This window comes from Pelodiscus sinensis, chromosome 2 (assembly GCF_049634645.1).
Source record: "Pelodiscus sinensis isolate JC-2024 chromosome 2, ASM4963464v1, whole genome shotgun sequence".
Taxonomy (NCBI): Eukaryota; Metazoa; Chordata; order Testudines; family Trionychidae; genus Pelodiscus; species Pelodiscus sinensis.
Window position 1 is genome coordinate 116,767,107 of NC_134712.1, and position 23,461 is coordinate 116,790,567.

The 23,461-nt window shown below is 39.4% G+C and overlaps 1 protein-coding gene across 2 annotated transcripts in view; it reads right to left on the reverse strand.

The window, feature by feature from the left end:
- The window catches only part of GMDS (GDP-mannose 4,6-dehydratase), a 539,856-nt gene that overhangs the window by 308,230 nt on the left and 208,165 nt on the right, over positions 1-23,461 (reverse strand). For both annotated transcript variants that reach the window (XM_075921351.1, XM_075921350.1), the window contains exons 5-6: positions 18,162-18,354; positions 17,263-17,367 (exon numbers count right to left, since the gene is read on the reverse strand). In XM_075921351.1, the coding sequence (XP_075777466.1) occupies positions 17,263-17,367; positions 18,162-18,354 (298 nt within the window). The remainder of the gene's footprint in view (positions 1-17,262; positions 17,368-18,161; positions 18,355-23,461) is intronic.

The following is a 23,461-nucleotide window of genomic DNA, read 5'->3' on the forward strand; positions in this document are numbered from 1 at the left end:
AGTTGTTAGCAATAGAGCAGTCAGAGTTAAATAGAGACCATACCAGCATAGGCATGTTTAACCAGTTGTGCCTATCTTTACCAAGTCTCCTTTGTGCTTTATGTGTTTTATTCTCGGATTTGTCCTTCTAGCATCTATCCCGCAAAAGTATCTCCTAGTGTAGACCTCTTCATCCCAGTAAAACTAACAGGCTTCTGCGTGGGCAATTCAGTCTGTGCCAGCTGGTTTTATAGTAGGATTGCCATTTTAGGGCTTATTCTTACAAATTTATTCTTAATTTTAAACACATGAAAATCCCATTAATTTCAACGTATGCTTAAACTTTCAAATACGTTTAAATATTTTACTGGGAGGGGCAAGAAGGCCACATGTCCCTCCCCAGATGCCTGAGGGAGGTAGATTTAGCAGAGAACCAAAACAGAAAAGAGGAGAATGTGGGGCTGCCCAGTGGCCTCACACCAGTAGCTGCTCCAGCACAGCTGTACTGCCCCTTGCCCTTCCACCTAGCTGCATCTTCTGGCATCTGTAAAGTCCCACCAGAGGTCAAGGCTGGAAGCAGCCACAGTGTAGTACCTGCTAGTGTGGGAGCCCAAGCACAGGGCTCTCCCAGGAACCACAATAGCTAACAGAGCAGAATTTAGAATCACAGCTCCCCCACTACTGCCCCCAGCCCTGTCCTCCAGCAGGGCTGTAAACGCTCCAGGAGATGCAGTTGCATGGAAGGACTGGGGGGCTAAATAGTCATGTAGGAGACTGCTCAGTGTAGGGTCCCTCAGCAGCTTGACATTCTGCTCATTTCACCACTGATGTTCCAGAGAGACCTGTGGCTCAGCAGTTCATATCCGGTGCAGATCTCCCCACCTATCCCTCCCTGTAGGGAGGGTAGTTTTTTTCAGGTCATGAAATTCATGGTATTTCTCATAACAAGATTTTTTTCCCAAATGAATGACTTAACTCAGCCGTAGCCTTTTCCCATAAATAAATATAATAAGTCTAAACCCTTACTTTCTATTTATTTGAACTTGGTCACATTAGATATGCAATGAATTCTGCTTTAAGAAGTAAGGAATTATAGGATTGTGACTTTCTGAAGACTGTTTCTTAACTGTATCTTAACCTTATACTTTTACTGTGTTCTGTTTATCTAAAGAATTCTGTAATGCATCAATCACCATGACATTTAGGCACAGAGGTATTCACAGTACTTTGAAAATATGAGCACTATGTAAGTGCTATACATATTAAATAGCAAATTTAGAAATTACCAAGGGGAGCATTCTAACTGAACTATCATTTACCCTCACTGACATCCAGAAAGGTTTTGAATACTGTACATACATACAAAGTTAGGCGCAGGTCCCACAAACGCTGAATTCAACCAGGCTACTCATGAGCATGATGCTTTTTGCAGAATAAGGATTTTATTTCCTAACTCCTCTGTCCCCCATAGCGTTCATAAAAGATCTCAGTTTTTATACTCTATTTTTAAAAAAAACGCTCCCCCATCAGCAGAGAAGTATTTAAAAAACCCTGAAGGGTTCCACAGAAATCTTTGCAGCTGGTGGCTGCATAAACATTCCTTTTGGATGCTCTGTAGAACAACAAATGACATTTAACCTCTGAGGAGGCTATTTGCCTCATCCCTTTTAGACAGTGAATGAGAACAATATTCATGGCCCTATTGTAAAGGAGGGAGTGTAGGAGGATGTGGGGGATATGATGGTCTTATGAAACAGTGATGGATTCTCAGGATCTTGTTTGAACCACTGTGGTTGCAAAGTGTGCCAAAGGAGAAAGTCTGGATCCTAAGGGCTAGGAGGGGCAAATGTACCAGCAAAAACATGCATACTCTATATGTGATTTTGCTTCTAGTTAAAAATAATCCAAAGTAAAACAAGGTAAACAACATAATTTAAAAGCTTAGTTTATATGTTAAAAACAAAACAAACAAAAAAACCTAAGGGGTATGTTTAGCTATTAAAGAATTGGTTCTCTGGATAAGTCAGCAGATGTTCGTGATTTTTTTTTTTTTTTATTTTGGCTGGGAAAAAGTGTATGGCAGGAAACCTCTTAGACATGAGAACAAAATAACATAAATGTGATCTTTAATTGTAAATCCAGCATCTGCTGTTCAGCAACATATGTCTGAGAACAATTTCCATATTAATGGTCCAGATATGAAAAAGATGTACAATAAAATCCAGTGAAACCAGATTACTAAAATTGTCATTGCTTATGATCTTAAATAATTCTACAGTAAGTATGCATAATGATTAGGAAAAACAACAAGAATATTACATTATAAAAAATGAAATTGCTAAGTGTGTGGAATAAGTAAATAATACTCTCAGTGTCTGAAATGATATTGAAAGGGGTTTTTTGTTTTTGTTTTTTTAAGTATTTCACAAAGAGTTGCCTTGAGATGGATTTCTTCTTCAATGTCATTGCTGGTTGCATAGTTTTAGAACCATATTTACATTGACTGTGTCTAGTGAGGAGCATTCCTTTTTAAACAGATTTTGTTCTAGATATTGAAGGGGATCACCTCCCTCCATCTTCTCTTTTAATGAAGCAACAAAGGTAACACACTTGATCTTAGCCAATGAATTCTGTGTCAGATAACAAGATCAATATACATGACAAAAGCCACATTTAAACACACTCAAAATTTTCAGAGCCAATAATATTTTGTCTCTGCATCAACAAGCAAATTAAATAAATATTATACAGCTGGATATTAATGCTATTAAGGTTCCCATAGGAACTGAAAGTAAAAGTTTATTTAAAGGTATGATAAGGAAGTCTTCTGGGACTTCTTGCAATGCTGGAACTTTGAGTAAAGAATAATGAGTATCATTCATAAAAATATAAAAACAAAGAACCCTGACTTCATCTTATAAAGATGAATAGCAAGTTTTAATGAATCTTGTAATACATGTCTGACTTTAAGCAACGGTAAATCAATCTTGATTTATTCATTATTTACAAATTTCACTGAACTTACTAGCTCTTTTTACAGCTTTCAAGTAAGAGCAATTATACCCAGACATCTCACTCTCTCCTGGGCTCTCTATTTTCAAGAATGAGTAACTAGCTCACACTACTTTGTGGTGTATTATTGTGGATAGTTATCGTAGTCTACAAATGTGATGGTAAACCATATGACGTCACTGTAATACCAAGACCAGAAAGGGTATCTAAATCCTGATGAGGCCAAAGTGACCAGCTGACCCCTCTACATCTTGCAAGTAAAATGTACTGTGCAAGAACTGCAGCACACTAATGATCTCAAGCCCAGATTTATTTCATCCCATAGTTTCACAATGTGCAGTATAATTTTCCTCTAAGTGCAACTTAAGGCTGTGATGTTCTTCTTAAAATGAAGAGACTGAAGTCTAATGAAATAATAAAAATAATGAACTGTTAGTTATTGGCCTGCTAGTTTCTTAACACTTTTTTGGCTACATTACTTGGATTCACTAGCAGGATCAAAACTGTTGCCAGTTCCTTAGTCACATGGGCATGGCCAGTATCTTGGTTGGAAAGGAAAGGTAGCATCTGCCTACTGTAGCTAATGGCTGAAATCAAGCTTTCTGTTTCACAGTTTTGCAAGTTACTATTACACCACTCTAGCTCTAGATTTTTATTAAATATTGCCTCGCCTACAGGCAGAATTCTTGCCACTAACTTGGCTAACACCGAGATGAACTGTAGTACCATATGCTGCAATTTTTTAATATGAAACATTAACAGTTTAAAGAAAAATATATATTATTTGTATTGTAAACTAATTTCCCAGTTGACAGGCATATTCAATACGTTTTACATTCATGAAAAACTAATACAGTACAAGATTATGAAGACACTAAAATTACCTCAGAAAAAGTGCAATATTGGAACACTAAAGGTTTGATTATGCAACTCATTAATTAGAATGTACTAAAAATAATGAAGTAGGCATGTGCTCAGTGAAATTATATTCTTTTAAAGTTGGGATGCTAGCATTCCACTAAGACCATGATGGGTACAAAGGGCAGCAATACCTTCATTTGTTGTCTCATATATCTTCACCAAAAGTCACTGGGACTTGTGAAAGAGTTGCTTTAGGAACTATTTTAGGGAAGTTCTATGGCCTGAGTTATAGAAGAGGTAAGACTAGATGGTTACAGCCTCATTCTCTCCTTCTGGTGGAAGAGGGAGTATGTATATTACTCCCCTTCAGCATCCCAGAACTCACAAAGATTTAACACCAGGAGAAGGAGTTGGGGTGGATAATCACGCTCTTGATGAACTGCAATGCAAAGTACATCTAGCAGTTATTGGCCTGGCTTTCAAAGATGGGTGTATGTAATTATGCATTTACACTTTGTGCACACAAATACCATGATTACAAAGAAAAATGGTTATCTGTGCATACAAATGATTAGTTAGATGAATAACTGACCATGGTACTGATTCAGGAAACCAATGAAGTCTGTGCTTAAAATTAAGCACGAGTAGTCCCTTCTTGACGAAAACGATTTAACCACATTCATTTTTTAAAAATGAGTATTTTTCAAATATTATGGCAAGACTAGCGTAAGATATAGTGAGATTAGCTTCTTTAACAGCGTAATACTTGCCCTTGACTGTTCTTATTCATATATTCAGATTGTCAGAATGTACATCCCTCTGTTTTAAGTATAAACACAGGAAGATAAATTCAAATGTAATCCCCCCCAAAAAAATAATTTAAGCAAATAATGAAGAGTAGATTCTACTTTAATGTAGTAATATTCTAACCCAAAACAATTATCAATGCCAGCTGGATTAAGCACACTTGCTCATAAAGAAAGCCTACCTTTCTGAATGCCTCATCTCAAAACTCTGATAAAAGATGCATTGGCATTGTTGATTCAGGATTGGAATCTAATTCTAGATTCAAATGCTGAATAATAAATATAAACTGAAAGTAGCTCTTTCATATCTAAATCAATGACCTGTCAAGTATTGATTTTCAGTTATATCTGGGGATTACAGGAGTCTAATTTTTATTTCATGAAGTTATAATTTTAAACTTTAGTGTATATTGTCATGTTGTGGGTCTGACTATCTGCAGCCCATCAGAACCCATGAATGCAAAAGAATGTTTAGATACCTTTCAGTCCACTGTAAACATCCATGAAATATGATCTGCAACGCAGAAACATTTTAGTACAATTGGAAATGCATTTACAGGTGTTAGACTGGGGAAAAAAGATTTCATGTACTTTATGCACTTTAAAATAAAATATGTTGCAGCAACAGAGAGGTTATAAAATGCTTAAAATACTGTCATAATTAAGAGTATAGGACCATCACAAATTGATAGCCTGTCCCATTGTTTAGATTTTCAGACATTTCAAGATGGCATAGGATTGTCTAACTATAGGCTTTTTCCAACGACAACCACAAAAAACAATATAGATCTATATACAGAAAAAAAAATTCAGTCACAATCTTCTGATTTTAAACTAAAATTGGATTTTCTAACTACAGCCCACTGAGAATTTTAAGTGAGTTAACACCAAATAATAGAAATTTTTTCCATTTCCAGAGATCAAGAAAAGGATCTGCCCCCTGGGTTCTTTTTCTTGCTCTGGCCTTGGTCCAGCCACTTTGCCTCTCTGTGCTGCTGTTTCTCTCCTACTTTTTGTTTTCCTTGTTTATTTAAACTGAAAACAGGTTGGGGGTAGGGCTCTCTCTTACTATGTGTTTGTATGATGCCTAGCCAACAGGGCATCAATCTTGACTGGAACCAGAGGGCACTACGTATAATCAAAGGTGACATAGGTGCCAGTAGCAGAGTTTGAAACTTCCTCAAACTTTGGAGATCCTAGGATCTGGAGTTTTACTTGGAGCCCACCTATGCTTTGAATGGAGAGATTTAAAATTTCTTGCATGTAAACATGGGATATGCTGAGAGCTGCACTTTACTAGACTCTGTAAAATCTGACTATATACTATCAAGCATGTTCAAATTGCTTCAGACTTTTAAATTAATACTTCAAACTCAAGAGATTATTTTTCATGGAAAAACACTTGCATGCTGTTTGAAATATTTTTTACAGCTGTTTTCAAGACAATCCTGAACCAAAGCCTTGCTTTTTTCCATTCTTCTGTAATGTAAATGGTTGAGTGCATATTCCTTTAGCCTCTTTCTCTCTCTCATGCATTGACAGTCAACTGATCTCTGGGCTGAGACACAGAAACATAGAAAATTTCAGTTCCAGTAGAGAGTACGTTATTTAAGAAAGGAAAGAGAATGAAGTTACAATCAATCTTTATACCATATTTAACTTTAGCCGTAAAAAAAACAAACCCTAAAACAGTTGACATTTGTTAACATGCACTAGAGATAATATAATTCCCTCTACACTTAGAGCATGTGATACCCTTAGTGGATTGTGTAGTATCTCTTGGTAAATGCTTAGTATTTAATAGCGACTACTGTGTAGTGTTTGTAGCCAAGCAAGTTGTAATATGAACACTGAGGTAACTGATTCGCTTTGGGCTACACTGCCAAAGAGGTATGTTCATTTTATTTCTTTTAAAAAATATTTGCTAGTCTACCCAGCTTTATTATTAGTTAATAAGTTATTTGTGGAAATTGTGATGAACTTGGAGAGAGACTGTTTTCTTGTTTTAGACAGTATGGGAGAAGAAAATAGTTTGGGAGGCTAATGGGATGACCTCGTTGGTGCCTAGGAACGAGGAAGGTCACTATGCTGTTTCAGATGAAGTCCCTCTTATTAGGTATCTGGCTAGAGTAGCTGAAGGGTATAGGAACAAAGCTGTGTCCTGGGAATAGAGCAGCTATGGGAGAATGCAACTGCTCACTCCCTTGGGCTGACGAGAGGCAGAGACAAAACTGGAAAGTGTTAAACTCCTGAAATATCCTGAGACATGGCCCAGAGTTGCCAGAAGTTCAAAAGGGTCTGGTAAGGGGAGAATAGTTGTGGTGCAATGCACTCCAGCCTTTGCCTCATGCCAGGTGAATAAGGACTTGGGTAGAGACTTTATTCCAGCTCCACTGTGACCAAGGATGCTCCCTGCATAGGGGAATATCCTCGGAGGTGAGGGAAGGAGTATTTCTGTTCACTTAAAGGTAGCTTAATGCTTCCAGAACAATGTAAAAAAACTGTAACAACTGAGAATGAAGACCACAAAGTTTTGTGCTCCTGTATGTCAATAAGAATTAGTAAAATGAAAATGAAATGTACTGTGCAATTGCTAATTGTTACTGTCATATTCCTAGGGCTGCATTGATATAATTTATGTTGAGGCACATGCAAAGAGTTTGACAAAGCCACTTCTTGGTAGCTGCACTACACTAATGCACAAATAGTTTCTAAAGCTTGAAACGGTAAAATAACCCATTTACCAATTTTGTCCTTTTCTGTTAGTCACTGACTTTTCTTGTATTTTCCTTTATGTTTAACTGTTTTTATTATTTTATAAACAGAATTATAATGAAGAACAAGGGGGCAGGGTGAGTAACCACAAGTGTACACACACTTGTGAACACACACACACACACACACACACACACACACACACACACGAAATGAAGGTTACCTGATGAGAGAGCAAAATTGGGATTAATATATTGCATAAATGAATCTACTTTAAAATGTTAAAGTATCATAAATAGCAAATATTCAATGGCACCTTTTCATTTTGATTACAGTAATGATTTACTAGACTCTAGGTGACCCCCCCAAAAGTAAGAAGTTCTCTCAAATTTATAAATGTCTAATGGGGCATCAGAAATGTAATCTCACATTGGCTACTTTGTCCCAGTGGACACTGAATATTCTTCACAATCATCTCTGATTGAATGTACTAAACTTTTCTGGTGTGGAATAGCATTTTCCAAATTTCAGAAACATATAGCAATGTGCTAATCACAATAACATTGCATAACTTTATCTTGGTTCTGTGGGGAAATCTCATTTTTCCACATATTTAACCAGTCATGAAAAAGCTCTACTTGTCATTTCATCTTATGGAGCTGACTCTAGGCATTTCCTTGTGCCTCTAATATATGCAAACTTATTAACCGTGCTGTATTAGTCACATTTGCACCATTATTGCTGAAACCTCTTTCAGTGTGCATGACTTTCATTTTCTTTTGGCTGTTTCTTAATCATTCTTTGGCAGCCTCATCATTGACATAGTTTTTCATGCACTGTCATCTGGTTCCAATAGAGCAATGTCAAACAATGTCAGCTGCAACACTGAGATCTTCAAGTTTTCTTCTACTTCACTTAACTCCTCTACCTTCCTTTAATGTTGCTTTTTTGCATCCCATAATCTATGACAATCCAAATGGGGCGTGTACATACTATAAGTAGTAGGGGTCACTAAACGAAACTAATATGTAGCATGTTTAAAACAAACAAAATGAAGTTTTCTTCATGCAGTGCATGGTCAATCTGTGGAAATCCTTGCCAGAGAATGTTGTGAAGACTAGGACTTCAACGGGGTTAAAAAAAGAACTAGATAAATTCATGGAGGTTAGGTTAATCAATGGCTATTAGCCAGGATGGGTAGGAATAGTGGCCCTACCCTCTGTTTTTCACAGGCTGGAAATGGATGACAGATGATTACCTGTTCTGTTCAGTCTCTCTGGGGCATCTGGTATTGGCCACTGTTGGAAGACAGGATACAGGGCTAGATGGACCTTTGGTCTGACCCAGTACAGCCATTCTTATGTTCTTATGCAATCCTGCCACATTCCAGTGATAATATCAAAAAAATCAGCCTCTCCACTTTGTTCTACACAGTATTTTGAACCTTTATATAATCTTGGCCAGTGAAACTGTTTTTCTAGGAAACTCATATAGCAACTTCCTATTAATGCAATTGAAACCTATGGTGAAATCCATGAAATTCAAGATTAGTTTCTCTCAAGCAAGTAAGGCTCTTTCTCAATCCATCGTCTGAGTAAAGATGTGATCCACACACAATCTTTTAGGTCTAAAATCTGCTTGCTCAGTACACAGGTTTGCATCTAAGATCAACCGGATTCTGTTAAACACTATAGATTACTTTCTCAGCTACTGACATACCAGGTCTTACTCTTTGCCAGTTATCACACACCAATTGGTGACATTTCTCTGATAATTTACAGATCACACTTTTCTTCCAATCCTCTCAGCAGAATTATTTTCTCTCCCAGACGATATCATAAAGTTTATGTAGTGTTGTTGTAGCTGTGTAGGTCCAAAGATATTAGAGACACAAGTGAGTAAGGTCATCTCTTCCAATGGACCAACAGGGAGGGATGCTTTTGAGCTGCACAGAGCTCTTCCTGAGGTTTGGGAAAAGGAGCTGTCATTTCAAACAGAAAAAATCTGATCTCTTCCAGAGCTGTACGCAGTGTTGTTTTGGCCATGTCCTGGAACTGTCAAGACTACAATTCCACTGCAAACAACAATGGAAGATAGGGAATTTTGCCATCTGAAATAGAAACTTCTTTGCCAGAGCTGAAAAGCTCTTTGTAGTTTGCAAGTTCATCTCTTTCACTCACAGAAGTTGGTCTAATAAAAGATATCACCTTACCCACTTGTGTCTCCTGTAAAATTTACATATTTCATGTACTCCCCACATCCTCACACGTTTTAAGTATTTCAGCAGTGACTTTATTTTGATCAGGTTCTTTGCCATTCTTTCAGCTTCTTAACTGTGTTCTCTGTTTCTGATATTTTTAATGGTGAAATATTCAGTTCTTCTCCTCCTTTGCATTCATTAACTGGAATCGTAAATTCTGGTTGAAATGTTCGCACCATGGTTCTTTTCTGCTATCATTGTCAACAATCTTCCATCTTTACAAAAATACTCTGAACCATGACGATAATTGTTTATACATTTAAAACATTTCTTGGAGTCACTCCTCAATTATGTTTCTTCAGCTTCTCACACACCTAACAAATCGTTCTCGCCTCTCAACTTGATTATCTCTTCGTGTTTCTGTATATGCCTCTGTTGCTGTCTGCACTGTCCTTCTTGCCCTATCACCTGTTTGCACCTTTTATAAAGGCATTTCTTTTCTCAATGAATTTCCATATGGATGGCTGTATTCACCCTTTTCCTCAATTCTGTTGATCAAAGTGAGGTTGTGTCAGCTTAGCAAACATCTCTAAAGCAAGCCAATTGCTCTTCTGTAGCATCATGTATTATGCACCACTTTTGACATCCATTTGGGAACTGGATTTTAAAAACCTATTTGTTCCCTGGTCAGACAATTTCTTTATGTCAGATACCATCTCTCTTTTCTTATTGATTTGTCTTTTTTAGTTTTCTACTAACTGTTCTGATGACATCATAATGATCACTCTCTAAGTCAACCCTTATAAAAGATCTTGTAACCAGTAGTGAACTTTCTCCATCTGCTGATGATAATGCATTCCAGCTGCTTCTTGGCAATTCCACCAAGTTTGTTTCCTGAGATGGGAGAAAAGTGTCTCCCCACCACAACACATAATACCGTAAACTTCCAATAATCCTGCACCTTTAGGACCCAGGGGGTGCTGGATTATCAGATATGCCAGACTATCAGAAGGGGGGGCTATGAGGGGTCTGGGGTGGAGTAGGGGGGGATGCACCCCTCGGTGCTGTGGGACCAACCCAGCAGCACCCCAGCTGCTCTGCCTCAGACTTCCTCAAGTCAGCCGCTGCTGAAACTGACCAGCAGCTGACTCGGGGAAGCCTGGGGCAGAGCAGCTCGGACCACTGGAGTTTTACTGTATATACATTCTTCACAATTCATGAATCTTTTGCTGTTGTCCATTTGCCACTTAGTTCCATATTTACCCCATGCAATGTTTGTACCCAAATGACTTGGGCATTCATACCTCTTATAACCAGAACTACCATTATAAGTATGAACCAAGTTTGTCTTGTGGTGGAGTATGTCTTTTGCTTGCTTTTAGTTCGCTGCTGGCTGAGCCTCCACTAAACTAGTGCCACAGTATCACCTGCTCTATATGTGGAAATATACTATATACAACCCCTTCCTCCCCCGCATTATACATTATGTAATAATTTTCATCTGTTCAAAACAAGTGTAGAATCATGTTAGCATTGTATGTACTATTTGCATAGATATAATTGACTGCACAAGGTGCAAGACAGAGAATGAAGCCTCAAATGTTACTAACATTTCTAGAAACTTTGAGTCTATGTATTAATGAAACAATAAGAATGCTGCAGAGTAGATATTTGCTGTGACTGCATTGGGTATAACTGTAGTCATAAAAACTGAATGTGGTGACATTTTAGATTTTTCCAAGATTTAGGCTTTCACAAAACGTTAAAATAATGTTTTGGAATGAAAGTTTACTCAATTGTTTATAGTCTGCATATTATGACTTTCCAAAAGTATCACAAGTCTATCATAATATACACCTAGAAATGTTAAGAACAACATTAGAAGGTTTTGATAATAAATTATCCAATATTTTGTAGGGTTTTATTGGCATTCATCATTCCTATCTTAAGTTGCATCGTGAAAAAAATCTAAATCAATAAGAAGAAATAGTAGAAGAAATAGTAGAAACAGTAATCCATTAATTCTTAAAGCTCAACGAGATGCAGGAGAATGTATGATTTAATGACAGATGCCTCTAATAAGATAAAAATTTGCTCAAGGAGCGATTTGGATTGTAAAACACAGCTGTTGCAAACATCTAAACCCACAGCCAAGAAATTAGTGATTTTTAGAAGAGTTATACCCATATAAGCACTCAGCTAAAATGGTGATAGACCCCTTAGAAATACCTAAAATAGATTAACAAAGAATATGGTTTAGATAATCTTCAGATGAGGAAGAGATTCTCTTCAATTATTACAGCACATGTGATATTATTTGGAACCATTCAACACATAGACCTGTCTTCTCTTAAAACCTGGGTTCCAATTCAAGATAAATTGTAGGCAAAACTAGATTCAGACCTTGAAAACATTTAACATGTTCCTAACTTTGGATACATGAATACACCCAGTGAAGTCAATGGGAATACTCACACATGCATGTAGTTGGAGCATGCCATGTGTTTACAGGATCAGGCCTTTAGTTTGGAAGTTTCAGGCTGATTATAGTTACTTGTAAAATTTTATTCTCCATAATGAAACCAATTCATACTTAGGCATGACTGAGTATCCTCATCCAGTAAAGGCCCAGTAGCAGAAAAAGCAAAGATGATAATGTGAAGATTAAGATGGACTGTTAAGCAAAACAACAGAAAAGAACAATGACAGGGGTGTGGAAGATTAGGGCTAGTGGTGAAAGCAGGAGGTCAAAACCAAACACAACATGAAATACCAAGGGAAAGGTCAGAATCAGAAATGGAGACAGATGCCAAGCCAGGAGACAGGAGTTGGGAATAATGTCAGGTACCAGGCCAGGAATCAGAACCAGAAATAATATTGGAGACCTGGAATAGGGCAGGACATCGTGAAGTGGGAGCAGACAGAGGTCTGGGTTAAAAAAACAGGAACCAGGAGCAGCCAGGAAAGCAGCAACCAAGAGCAGTTAGGAATAAAGGGCTTAAGAACCACATAAGCAGGAAGGGACTGTACTCGCAGACAACTAAGGATTCTGCCAAATGCTCGGATAACTCCATGTTGTTACTTCCTGGCTCATATAGTACCTCTTAGCCAATCAGGGCAAGCTCTTCCCTGGACCTTTCCTTCGTTACTCAGGTGAGTTGCTGGGTGGGAGTTCCCTACCTAGGGACTCAAATTTAGATCCTGTGAGGTCTGTGACCCCTCGCAGGAAGCTGAACAGCACCTATCCCTATTATGATGTGATCTAGTCACTATCAGCTTCTTGAGCAGTAAAACTAATCAGATTCCAATTTTGTTAAATATTTTATTTAGATATTACCATGTTGGTGCCTATACCTGTGCCTAGATATTTAGGTAAATAGACACTGTCTGATAGTCTTCTACTAATAGTCACTGTTCCTAAAAAACTGTTGGTAATCAGACCCTTATGCTCACATTTCTGAAGTTTGACTCTCTGTTGTAAGAATGCGCCTCCACAGATCAATTTGCAGGACCAGGTACATAACAAGGAGAATGAGCCACTGAGAATTTGTGTCTTCAGGCCATTGTATGCTTTCTCCGTTGAATCAAGCAAACTAAAAATATAAGAAATCATTTTGGTTGCTACATGACACACAGCGGTGTGAAGCAACTTTTTACACTGGCTATAGTGCCCCACCATTCAATACAGCTAGGTGGTTGTTTTCTATTAGGGATGTTAGATATCAATTAATTGACTAATTGAGTAACCGCATCAAAACTTAGCGGTTACACGATTATTTGATAGTTCCCAGGGACGGTGCTGGCAGCCAGTGCACTCCTGGCCCCAACTCCCAGGAAGCCCCCTGCCACCCCGCGCTGCTACCTTTCTATCACAGGCAGCAGCATGGGGTGGCAGGAAGGAGCTGGCCCACAAGGGGAGCCGGCATCCCATGGAGCAGCCTCTGTCCTCCATGGGAGGCAGCAAGGGTGAGGGAAAGGAGGCTCCGCAGAGCCAGCATGCGCAGACTTAAAAGCCAGATCCCGTGTCTATCTGCTCCCACCTGCCCCTCCTCATCCTCTGCGCAGCTGCCTCTATCAAATGTATTGAGTCAAGTCCAAATCTACTGAGTAAGACAAAAACTTCTGCATAGAAACTTTGTGCACCCAAGTCCTTATGGGCACGATCAGCTCTGTGTATTAAAAATAGCACTAGTCAGCAGGCTCTCCAATATGTCCAATTGTCCAGCTGAAGCTCTTGTCTCTCTGGCACAATTGAGCTGTTTGGGTCCACGTATACAGAACACAGGGGGGAAGTCGGCCAGTTTGACTCCCCAGTTACAGAAACAACAGAAAAGGGGAAACGGAGAAAATGGCCAGCTGTTCTTATGGAAGCCTCAGAAAGGGTGGCTACCGTGTTATAGGGTTTTCCGTTAGAAACCAGCATACCATTATTGCTCTCTTCAGATAAACAGGCAAAAGAGGCATGCAGAAGGCAATCAAAATTACAAGTATAACTCACCCAAAATACGCAAAGTAAATTAAATATATGAAAATGTAAATAAGTAAATAAAAAGTGAATATAATGATAAGTTACCTCCCCATATACCCTTTTTTAAAGCTATGATTTCTTTTCCTCTTTTTTCCCCTTCTTCTAATCTGATTACTAGTTATTTGACAAATTCAGCCTGCAATCTAATACCAAGCAATTTCCTTCATAGCAGAAAGATGTCACAAAAATGAGCAGTTGTATCCTTTCCCTCTGGCTACATAACAATTGTGTGATGACAACTGCTTTTACATGGACTGGTGTCAGAGAAACATGTTTCCCTAATGCAGGGGTTCTCAAACTTGTGATGCCGTGACCCCCTTCTCAGTTGCTCGTGACACCTCTCCATTGCTGCGACCCCCCCCTCTAAGTTGCTTGCAATCCCCCGGGGGGGTCAGGACCCACAGTTTGAGAAATGCTGCTCTAATGAATGATCTAGAAAATGATACTCTAGGTGGAATAATAATATCCATATAATTTTAATAGTATTTATCCTTTAACTGTTTAATAATTCACTTAATTTTGAAATGCAAAACATGTTATGATAAACATTTTTTCTTAGGTATATGGCACACTTAAGATCATTTTATTTAATAGGAAAAAGGCCCGTGTTTTTTCATTTTTAACTGATGATGAGTTTTCATGCAAATAGAGCTTGATGCAAATTGGAAAAAAGGAATAATCTAGTATATAATAAATCTGTCATTTGCCACTTTAACATAAAATTAAAATTAAGGCTCACTTAGGGTTAAATAAATGTCAGTTAAACCGTATAACTGATTATATATCCTCTGTGTTAGCAAAAAGGAGTACCAAAATTTGTGTACGGACTATATTTAATTGCAAATGAACACTGATTGCCAACTAACAAGTTACTTTCTTCAGGAAAATAACTAAAAAGTACAAATGCAATTCACAATTAAAATGTATTATTTAAATCTCTTTAATTTGAAATGTAACTACCTGAGTATTCTTTTAATAAAGATTTCCTTTCTCAAACCATTCCAGAAGACACTAGTTAAAGTAAATCCAGCATTTGGGTCTTTGACCCAGATTCTGTAATGAACTTTTGAGATTTTTAGTATATTTAATGCTCATGTGCAATAATGTTCATTTGATATCAGTGGAAAGTTATCTGTTTAGCCACATAACATGACAAACAAAAGCAGTGTAAAATAACCCTACAAGATTACGTACCATCCCTCAATTCCATTCTCAGGGAACCAGTCCTATGGGCCAACAAGTTCTGTTCTTTCTTTTAATTTAGATTCTTATACTTCCCCTCACTCCAACACTCTGTTCATCATTATGAAAACGTCACATGCTTGACTTTATAAGTGCATACATACATATGACCAAACAACCTGAAGGATTCACAGTCCATGGTTGAAGGTTGAGACTGCGGGGCCAGCATCGGCCACAAATTTTCTGGAACCACACCTTTGGCAGAACCTCTCAAAAACTCTGAATCTCAAAGTACCATCATTGTCTGGGCCTCATCCTAAACAAGAGACAATCAATCTAAGAGGTTTAGACATGCACTGGACATGAAACTTCTTCTTTGGACTTACCTCTTACTACAGAACAGAGGAAAACAGTATACTTATAGTGCTGCATAAAGAGCCATGTGTAGCAGTTTGGGTAACCGCTAAACATATTGATTACCCATTTACATGGCTACACTCTTATATACCTACTATATACAACCAGAAATCTCAGAAGACTATGATTGAAAGTGTGATGTAAAATGCCACACAGAGTGGACTAGCCCTAGCCACCACAGACAGTAACAAGAAATTGGGGAAGAGGGGTTCAGGAGGGAGGTGTCCAGAGTGAAGCCACCTTTACCTAACCAGGGCAGGGGCGAGGGCTGCAGCCACTGCAGACAGTAGTAGGCAAAGTTCTCCAGCTTTGGTGTACTGGGCACGCACACACATAAGTGGAATACTCATCTGAAACCATTGAAAAAATAACTTGGCTTTACTTTTCATTATCAACACACTTCAAGAAAAGATTTCTGAAATGAAAAGCTACTTTCATGAATTAATTCAGCTTTCATTTTACAGTGCATCATTAAAACTCAACGGCTACATCTACACTGGCGTGATCTTGCGCAAGAGATGTGCTTTTGCACAAGAGCATCAATGCCAGTGTAGATGCTCTCTTACGCAAGAAAGCTCTGATGGTCATTTTAACCATAGGGCTTTCTTGCGCAAGAAATTCATGTTGCCTGTCTACACTGGCCTCTTGCGCAAGAACAGTTGTGCAAAAGGGCTTATTCCTGAGCGGGAGCGTCAGAGTTCTGACACAAGAAGCCCTGATTTCATAAATTAGAACGTCAGTTTACTTGCACAAGAACACGCAGCCAGTGTAGACAGGCAGCAAGTTTTTGCACAAGAGCGGCCGCTTTTGCACAAGATCACACCCGTGTAGACACAGCCTACTAGTTTACGATTAGTGGAAAATACCCAGTAGAAGACGAGAGGGAATTCAACTAACTGGTGTACAACTTACACTTCAGACAAATTATTTATGATGCACTGGAAAGGGTTTGTGAAAGTTAAGATCATTTGTATTCTATTCATTGGTACTTGTTATCTAGGACTACTAGGTATCAAACTGAAAGGCATTTTAAAACCATGTGTAAACACCTTAACTGAAAATATTTCAGCTGGTTTACACAGCCATGGACACTACCATTAATAGATCTTATGTATATTAAAATATTACTTTTCCCACCCCTTATCAGTATTTGTGTGCAAATGCAATACTGAAGAGTGTAAATTAAGCTTGAAACGGTGTCTAAGTGCCTACCCTAGAAAACCTTCCCTTTAAAAGGTCTGTTTTAGGCTTTAGTTACCATACTCATCAAGGTGAATAAGAAAGTTTACAGATGTTGTTTCGGTCTGTCTAGGACACTGCTACATTGGTTCATCTGAAGAGGATTAGCTCATAGCTAAACCAAAAAGGCTAGAAATGGAAATGTAAGTTTAAAAATGAAAACTTGCACTGTGCAGACGTGATCTATTATAGGAACCAGTTAAACAAATGAAACAGACAGCTAGTACACTATTAAATTTGAATTAAATTGGATATACTACTCCATTTTCCCTGTTCAGATACATAACAAGATGGGTAATAGAGTTTTTCAAAGACTTTCTAACCTCTCCTGGGACTCTCATGATTGAAGAGAATGCCATTCACAGCAAAGAGATTGTAGGCCTCCCTGAAGTTCACCACAATCCAATAGGCATACAGCTTGGCTGCTCCTACAAAAATAATTTAAATGTTACATCTATAATCACACCCACACACATATACACATAGTAAGAAATTCAGTTCTTTATAGAAAGATGAACTAGCAACTGATTAATTCTCTCAGTGTGTCATATTTCACCATTAAACATTCATCCCAATAAACAGCAACTGAATGAGAAACACTCCTTTCTGTACAGCCATTGTCTTGGCCAGGAAACATTAAGGCACCCATCGCTTGTTTTGCTATGCACACTCAAACATCACACGTTTTCTTTTACAATATAATTAACACTGCCAGAGCATGTGAAATATGCATGGTGGTGACCTCTGTTAATAAGAAAAATTACTTTGAGGGAATAAATGAAAATCTGGTGCCTTAACACTCAGTTGATTTGAAACTTTATCACTACTGTCTTCCATGCACATTGCTTTAATAAGTGTTTCAAGTTAGTTCATGAGAGGAGTGAGCTCTTGGGAGATTTTCATTTAGGCAGCAAAAAATATTAAACTTTATCAATTCTGTGCTATCTTACAACTCTTCACTCCGATGGAATCACCCCTCCCTCATCCTTTTAAAAAAGTTCTCTGCTCCAGATCTGAATGAACAAGGTTGTGTGAAGTGAGATGGTAATTTAGCACCCTCAGGCAATGGCAGCAAATACTTTTTATTTAGTAATTTATAAAGGTATGCTTCTCAACATGTCTAGTCACTTTTGTTCTATCTTTATTTTAATCTCATACCCAAATGACTTCAGTCCTGAGATACAAGGAGCGCACGTAGGCATGCGCGCACATGAATACTCACCATATGGAGACCTGGGATAAAAAGGAGTAGTCTCCTTTTGTGGTATTTCTTGCACTTTCCCATAAAGTTCACTGGTTGAGGCTTGGTAGAACTTCACAGAGTTGATAAGGCCACAGGTCTTAACAGCATCAAGAAGCCGTAAAGTACCAACTCCATCAACATCAGCAGTATATTCTGCTAGGTCAAAAGAAATCTTGGTAGGAGGGAGAGAGGAAGAAATACAATGAGAGAGATTTACTAAAGGCAACCACAAATGCAACAAGTATACACAACAAAGTCACATTTATACCTGACACAAAACAGAATCAGCTATATGTTTTCAGTCGGATTTCAATTTTTAATTTATAAGAATATCCAAAATATTTACAAAATACACTGAGAACCAAAAACAGGCTTCTTCAACTTGACAACAAAACTAAGAAGCCCAAAGAAGCAAAGTCTGAGAGACTGGTACCTGTTACCAAAAGGCATTACCAGCCCAAGAATGCGAAAGACTGAACACACAAGGGGGAAAAATTGTCACAGGATTAGGATATAGACTTAACCAAATTGGGCTTCAGACAAGTAATTTGGGGGGAGGAGGGAAGTAAAGCTCCGAGTCATTTAAGGGGCCAAAATTAGATGCCCCTCTGTGTTTATGAACATGCTATGATAAAACACAGCCTGTCCTGAATTCTAGGGACTTGACTTCCTCTCTATTATGTTAAGGTGCCCCTTTAAGCAACCTTGCTTAAGGCACAGCCATAAGAAACGGTGAGTAGGGCTCCAGATCCATGGGATGATGTCAGACTCTGAACTTTCATGGGAAAAATGTTTCTTGCTCTCACAGTTGTGAGGAAAAGCTTGAAAGCTTCAGACAGCTTTCTGAAGACAGAGTAGCAGCAACCACTAACGCCAGGCAGAAACTACTTGGCTACATACTCAACACCAGAGCAGACCTGGATGCCGCTGCTCTGGCAAAGAGGACTTGTTAGGGATCTTGTTTGAATCGCTGGGCTCTGTGGGATCGGCTCTCTACTGGTGGGACATAGAAACAAACCCAGGTTCCATTTCTCCTATCTGATTTTGAGTTCCAAATATCAGAATCAGGGGGAAAAAGATGATCTTCTCCCAAATGTTACCTATTCATGGCACCAAAATGAAACACTATTCCCAGCAGATGGTGCAGATCTGTGATCTTTCCTTCTCCCTTTATTCCATGTTTTGACAAGACGGAAATAGTTAACAGTGATGTCATTTAAATTAGTATTATTGGGTATCTGAACTATTATCCCACTGAAAAACAAGGTAGTTCACATATCTTAGAGGTACTGTTTCAGGGTCTTTGCAGATTCAGGCAGAAAACACTTCATTCATTTTACATTTTTCCCCTGCAATCTTAAAAGGTAGAGATTTAGGGCTCTTCTGCAAAGCAACTTGAACCCAAGTAACTAAATCAATTGTAATTCACAACTCTACTTATTTTGGCTTTGTCTACATTCAGAACATTAAAGCGCTGATGCAACAGTGCTTTAATGGGACAGTGAGATGGGGATGGCAGTGCTGGGAGAGAGCTCTTCCAGCACTGCAGGTAAACCACCTCCTTAAGAGGACTAGCTAACAGTGCTTGGCATGCGAGTTCTTACACTGGCCATTTGCAGCGCTGTAACTTGCCTTGCTCAGGGCGGGTGTTTTTTCACATCCCCTGATCGAAAAAGCTACAGCACAGTAGCTTGCCAGAGCAGACAAGCCCTTAGTTGCAAGCCTGATTTTGAACATAAGTTATATGAAGATTAGGGATGTAAGCGACCAATCAACTAGTTGACTACCCAATAAGCATATGTTTATCAGGTAATCAAGTAGTGACTCGACTAGTCGCTTCCCCCATTAAAAGCTGGTTTCCCCCAGCATTACCTCCAGGGGGAGGGGAGCAGGGGAGGCAGAGGAATAGCAGGGGGACCCAGTACGAGCTGGGAATCAGCTGATTCTTGTCTCATGCTCGGTCCCAGATGCTGTGCCTCTGCTTTTTAAATGTATTAAGAGTCACGAGGCTCTTAATACATTTCAAAGGCAGAGTTGCAGTAGGGTTAGCTCCTGGGACTGGGAGCTAACCCTGCTGTGGCTCTTCTCCCCTTATTGACTAATCAAGTAGCTGATTAAAGGCAATTTAACATCCCTAATGAAGATAAGGCACTCTTATTTAAAAAAAGTTTCCTCACACAAATTTGAATTAAAACTACTCAAGATGTGAATTAAAACGGAAATAAAGACTTCAGTTCCAGACTACTATGTAGACAAGCGCTTCAGCATAATTCAAGCTGTGATTTAGTGGGGAAAAGCAATACAAAATTTTGTGACATTCATTTTTAAAACATAGCAGCTGCTTGAAGCTTTTCAAGCTTTTCTTTGAAAGGTCAAAGAATATGATAAGTAGCATAATTAATTATATTTATCACCTGTCTCTCCAATTTATCACATGGATATCACTTCCAAACATATGAGGTATTGAAATAAAATGAAATAAATTACACATTTCCCCTGGTCTGCAATGGGGCTAGAATTTCCTGCATAGTATATATTATTTCTTCCATATTCCCCAATGATAATCCCTGCTCATGTACAAATCATTGTAGACTATAGTACATGTACACTGTAAAATGTACATCAGGTGAGTTCAGATGAGAACAAATCTTTTCTAAAAAATCCCTAATTATAAATTCTGTGTCCGAAGTGAACACTGAGTCTACAGTAGCAATACTAAAAACAGCTCTCCCTGGGGAACGCACAGACCAAATACACAATGCAAGCTTTTCCCTCTTGCCTTAAGAATGACCTCACTCTTCACCTGGAAAAATCATTCTGCAGGGTGTGAGGTAATTTTGCCTCCATGTCTCGAGTGTCTCTTGAGCAGAAACTGACAGCTGTATGTGTGTTTGGTGTTTTTGTAATGTGGGCTATTGTTCACTGGGGATTGGGCTCAAGCCACTAAACTCATTTCAATTAGGACTGCAGGTTAGACTAGAATGGCATCCATGAAAGCGAAAAATGTATACTTTATCGGCTACACGTTCTAACTCCAATAATGCAGTCTTCTAAGACACTTCACCCAGTACAGTGGAAGTAATTGTTAGCGTGTAAACCTGGATAACTTCATAACATGGGATTTTGTTTCGTGTGACAAAGGACAATGTTTTGCAAAAACATACCAACCTGCCTTACCAAAATTTGGCTGCTATGATTGCAACCAGATAATGAGGAGAAAATAGAAGCATTAAGAGGGAAAAAAAGGCTCAGAAAATGAAGTGAGAAAATTCCTGAACCATTGGCAGAAGGATAGAACCAACACTAAGATCTACAACTCCCATTACACACACACACACACACACACACACACACACACACACGCCCCAAAAGGCCAACTCTTCCATAGTGCTGAGTGCCAACCACATCTTTCAGAATCTTGCAAGTTTGGTCCCAGAAAAAAAAAATTAAGGAATCTTTTTTCATGCTAGGTTTTGAGTGCCTTCAGCTCCCACTGATTTCAAAGAGAGAGGTCAGAAGTTCATAGGAGACGGCTCTCAGGTTCTAGGAAGTATTAGGAATCTAATGACAATTCTAAATTTTCAAATATAAAATGGTTCAATATTTATCCATATTGGACCTCCCTTGTCTGGTACCCTCAGGACCTCACTGGCCCTGAATGAAGGGATTTGCTGGACCAGAGGAGGTCCCTCTCCTCATGACCCATGCTGCCCAGCTGTCATCAGGCTAGGGCTCCCGTCTGGACTCAATATTGTCCCAGCACCCCAGATCTCTCAAGCTGCCGCTGGCCCCCTTGCTGCTGGGGCCGAGATCTCTGGCCAGGGCTGGGGCCAGAACTCCCCACATGCCACCCATTCCACCCCTCCCCCGACACCGGGCTCCTAGCTAAGTCACCGGTCCCCATTACCGCACACCTGCCCTATCCCCAGAGTTCCCTGTTCCTGAGCTCTGTGGTCAGACCACGGATGCTGCCGGACCAGAGAGTTAAGGTTCAGTGAGGTACAACCTGGTTAAAATGTTTATTAAAATCAGGTTGCATAGATATATTAGAACACTTTGAGATCATGTGATCAAAAAGCATAAAATTACCATGACAAGTCACATGGTGACCTTCTTATCCAACTTAACACAGATGATAATCAACATTATCTAGTGCAGTTATCTCCAGTGCGGTATCTGTGGGCGCGATGGCACCCGTCGGGACATTTATGTGCGCCCGCCTAGTGACCAGAGCCGGCCTGAGCCATTCTTGCACCCTGGGCGCCCAGCGCATGCGCAGCCCCTGCCCCAGGCATGCAGCGCATGCGTGGTGCCACCCCTGGGTGCGTGGCACACGCGCAGTCCCAAAAGGTTGGGGACCACTGATCTAATGGTTTGCTAGTTTGAATATGCAGTTTTTATTTTAATTACCAACTGAATCTTTACACAAGAGCTGTATTTTACAAGGTATTTCAAATATGATTTCCCAATCAATAGTTCAAAGCCAAACATAGCAAGCAAGGCCTTTAATAAGATTTAAATGCTTACTGAAAGCTATCTAAATGAAAACACATGGAGTTCTACTCTCCAAATGAACACATTCCTATCATATCTCTGAGTACGGTATACAGGCATAGAAATTTACTGATACAGTAAACTTCTGATAATCCGGCACCTTTAGGACCCAGGGGGTGCCAGATTATCAGATATGCTGGAGTACCGGAAGGGGGGCAATGAGAGGTCTGGGGTGGGAGGAGGGGAGGTCGGCAGGGAACTGCGCAGCATAGGAGTGGGTGGCGCTGTGGGACCAACCCGGAAGCACCCCAGCTGCTCTACCCCTGGTTTCCCCAAGTCAGCTGCTGGTCAGTTTCAGCAGTGGCTGACTTGGAGAAGCTGGGGGCAGAGCATCTGGGGTGCTGCCGGGTTGGTCCCATAGCACCACCCCTCACCTGAGCGACGCGGCGGGACCAACCCGGCAGCACTCCAGCTGCTCTGCCCCAGCTTCCCCAAGTCAGCCACTGGTCAGTTTCAGCTTGGGAGTTGCTTCAAAATAACTTCCCTTATTTCGAAATAACAGTCTCTCCACACTACCAAGCCTGTTATTTCAAAATAAGGGGCTGGTTATTTCAAAATAACCCATGCTTTCCTTGGGGAACAAGCTTATTTTGCAATAGTTATTTTGGGAGTTATTATTCAAAATAAGTTATATTGAAATAATTTCCAAGCTTAGTAATGCCCCTATAGTCAATATGACACTCAACACAAGTAAGGACCACAGAAGCTAAGTGAAATCCTGACCC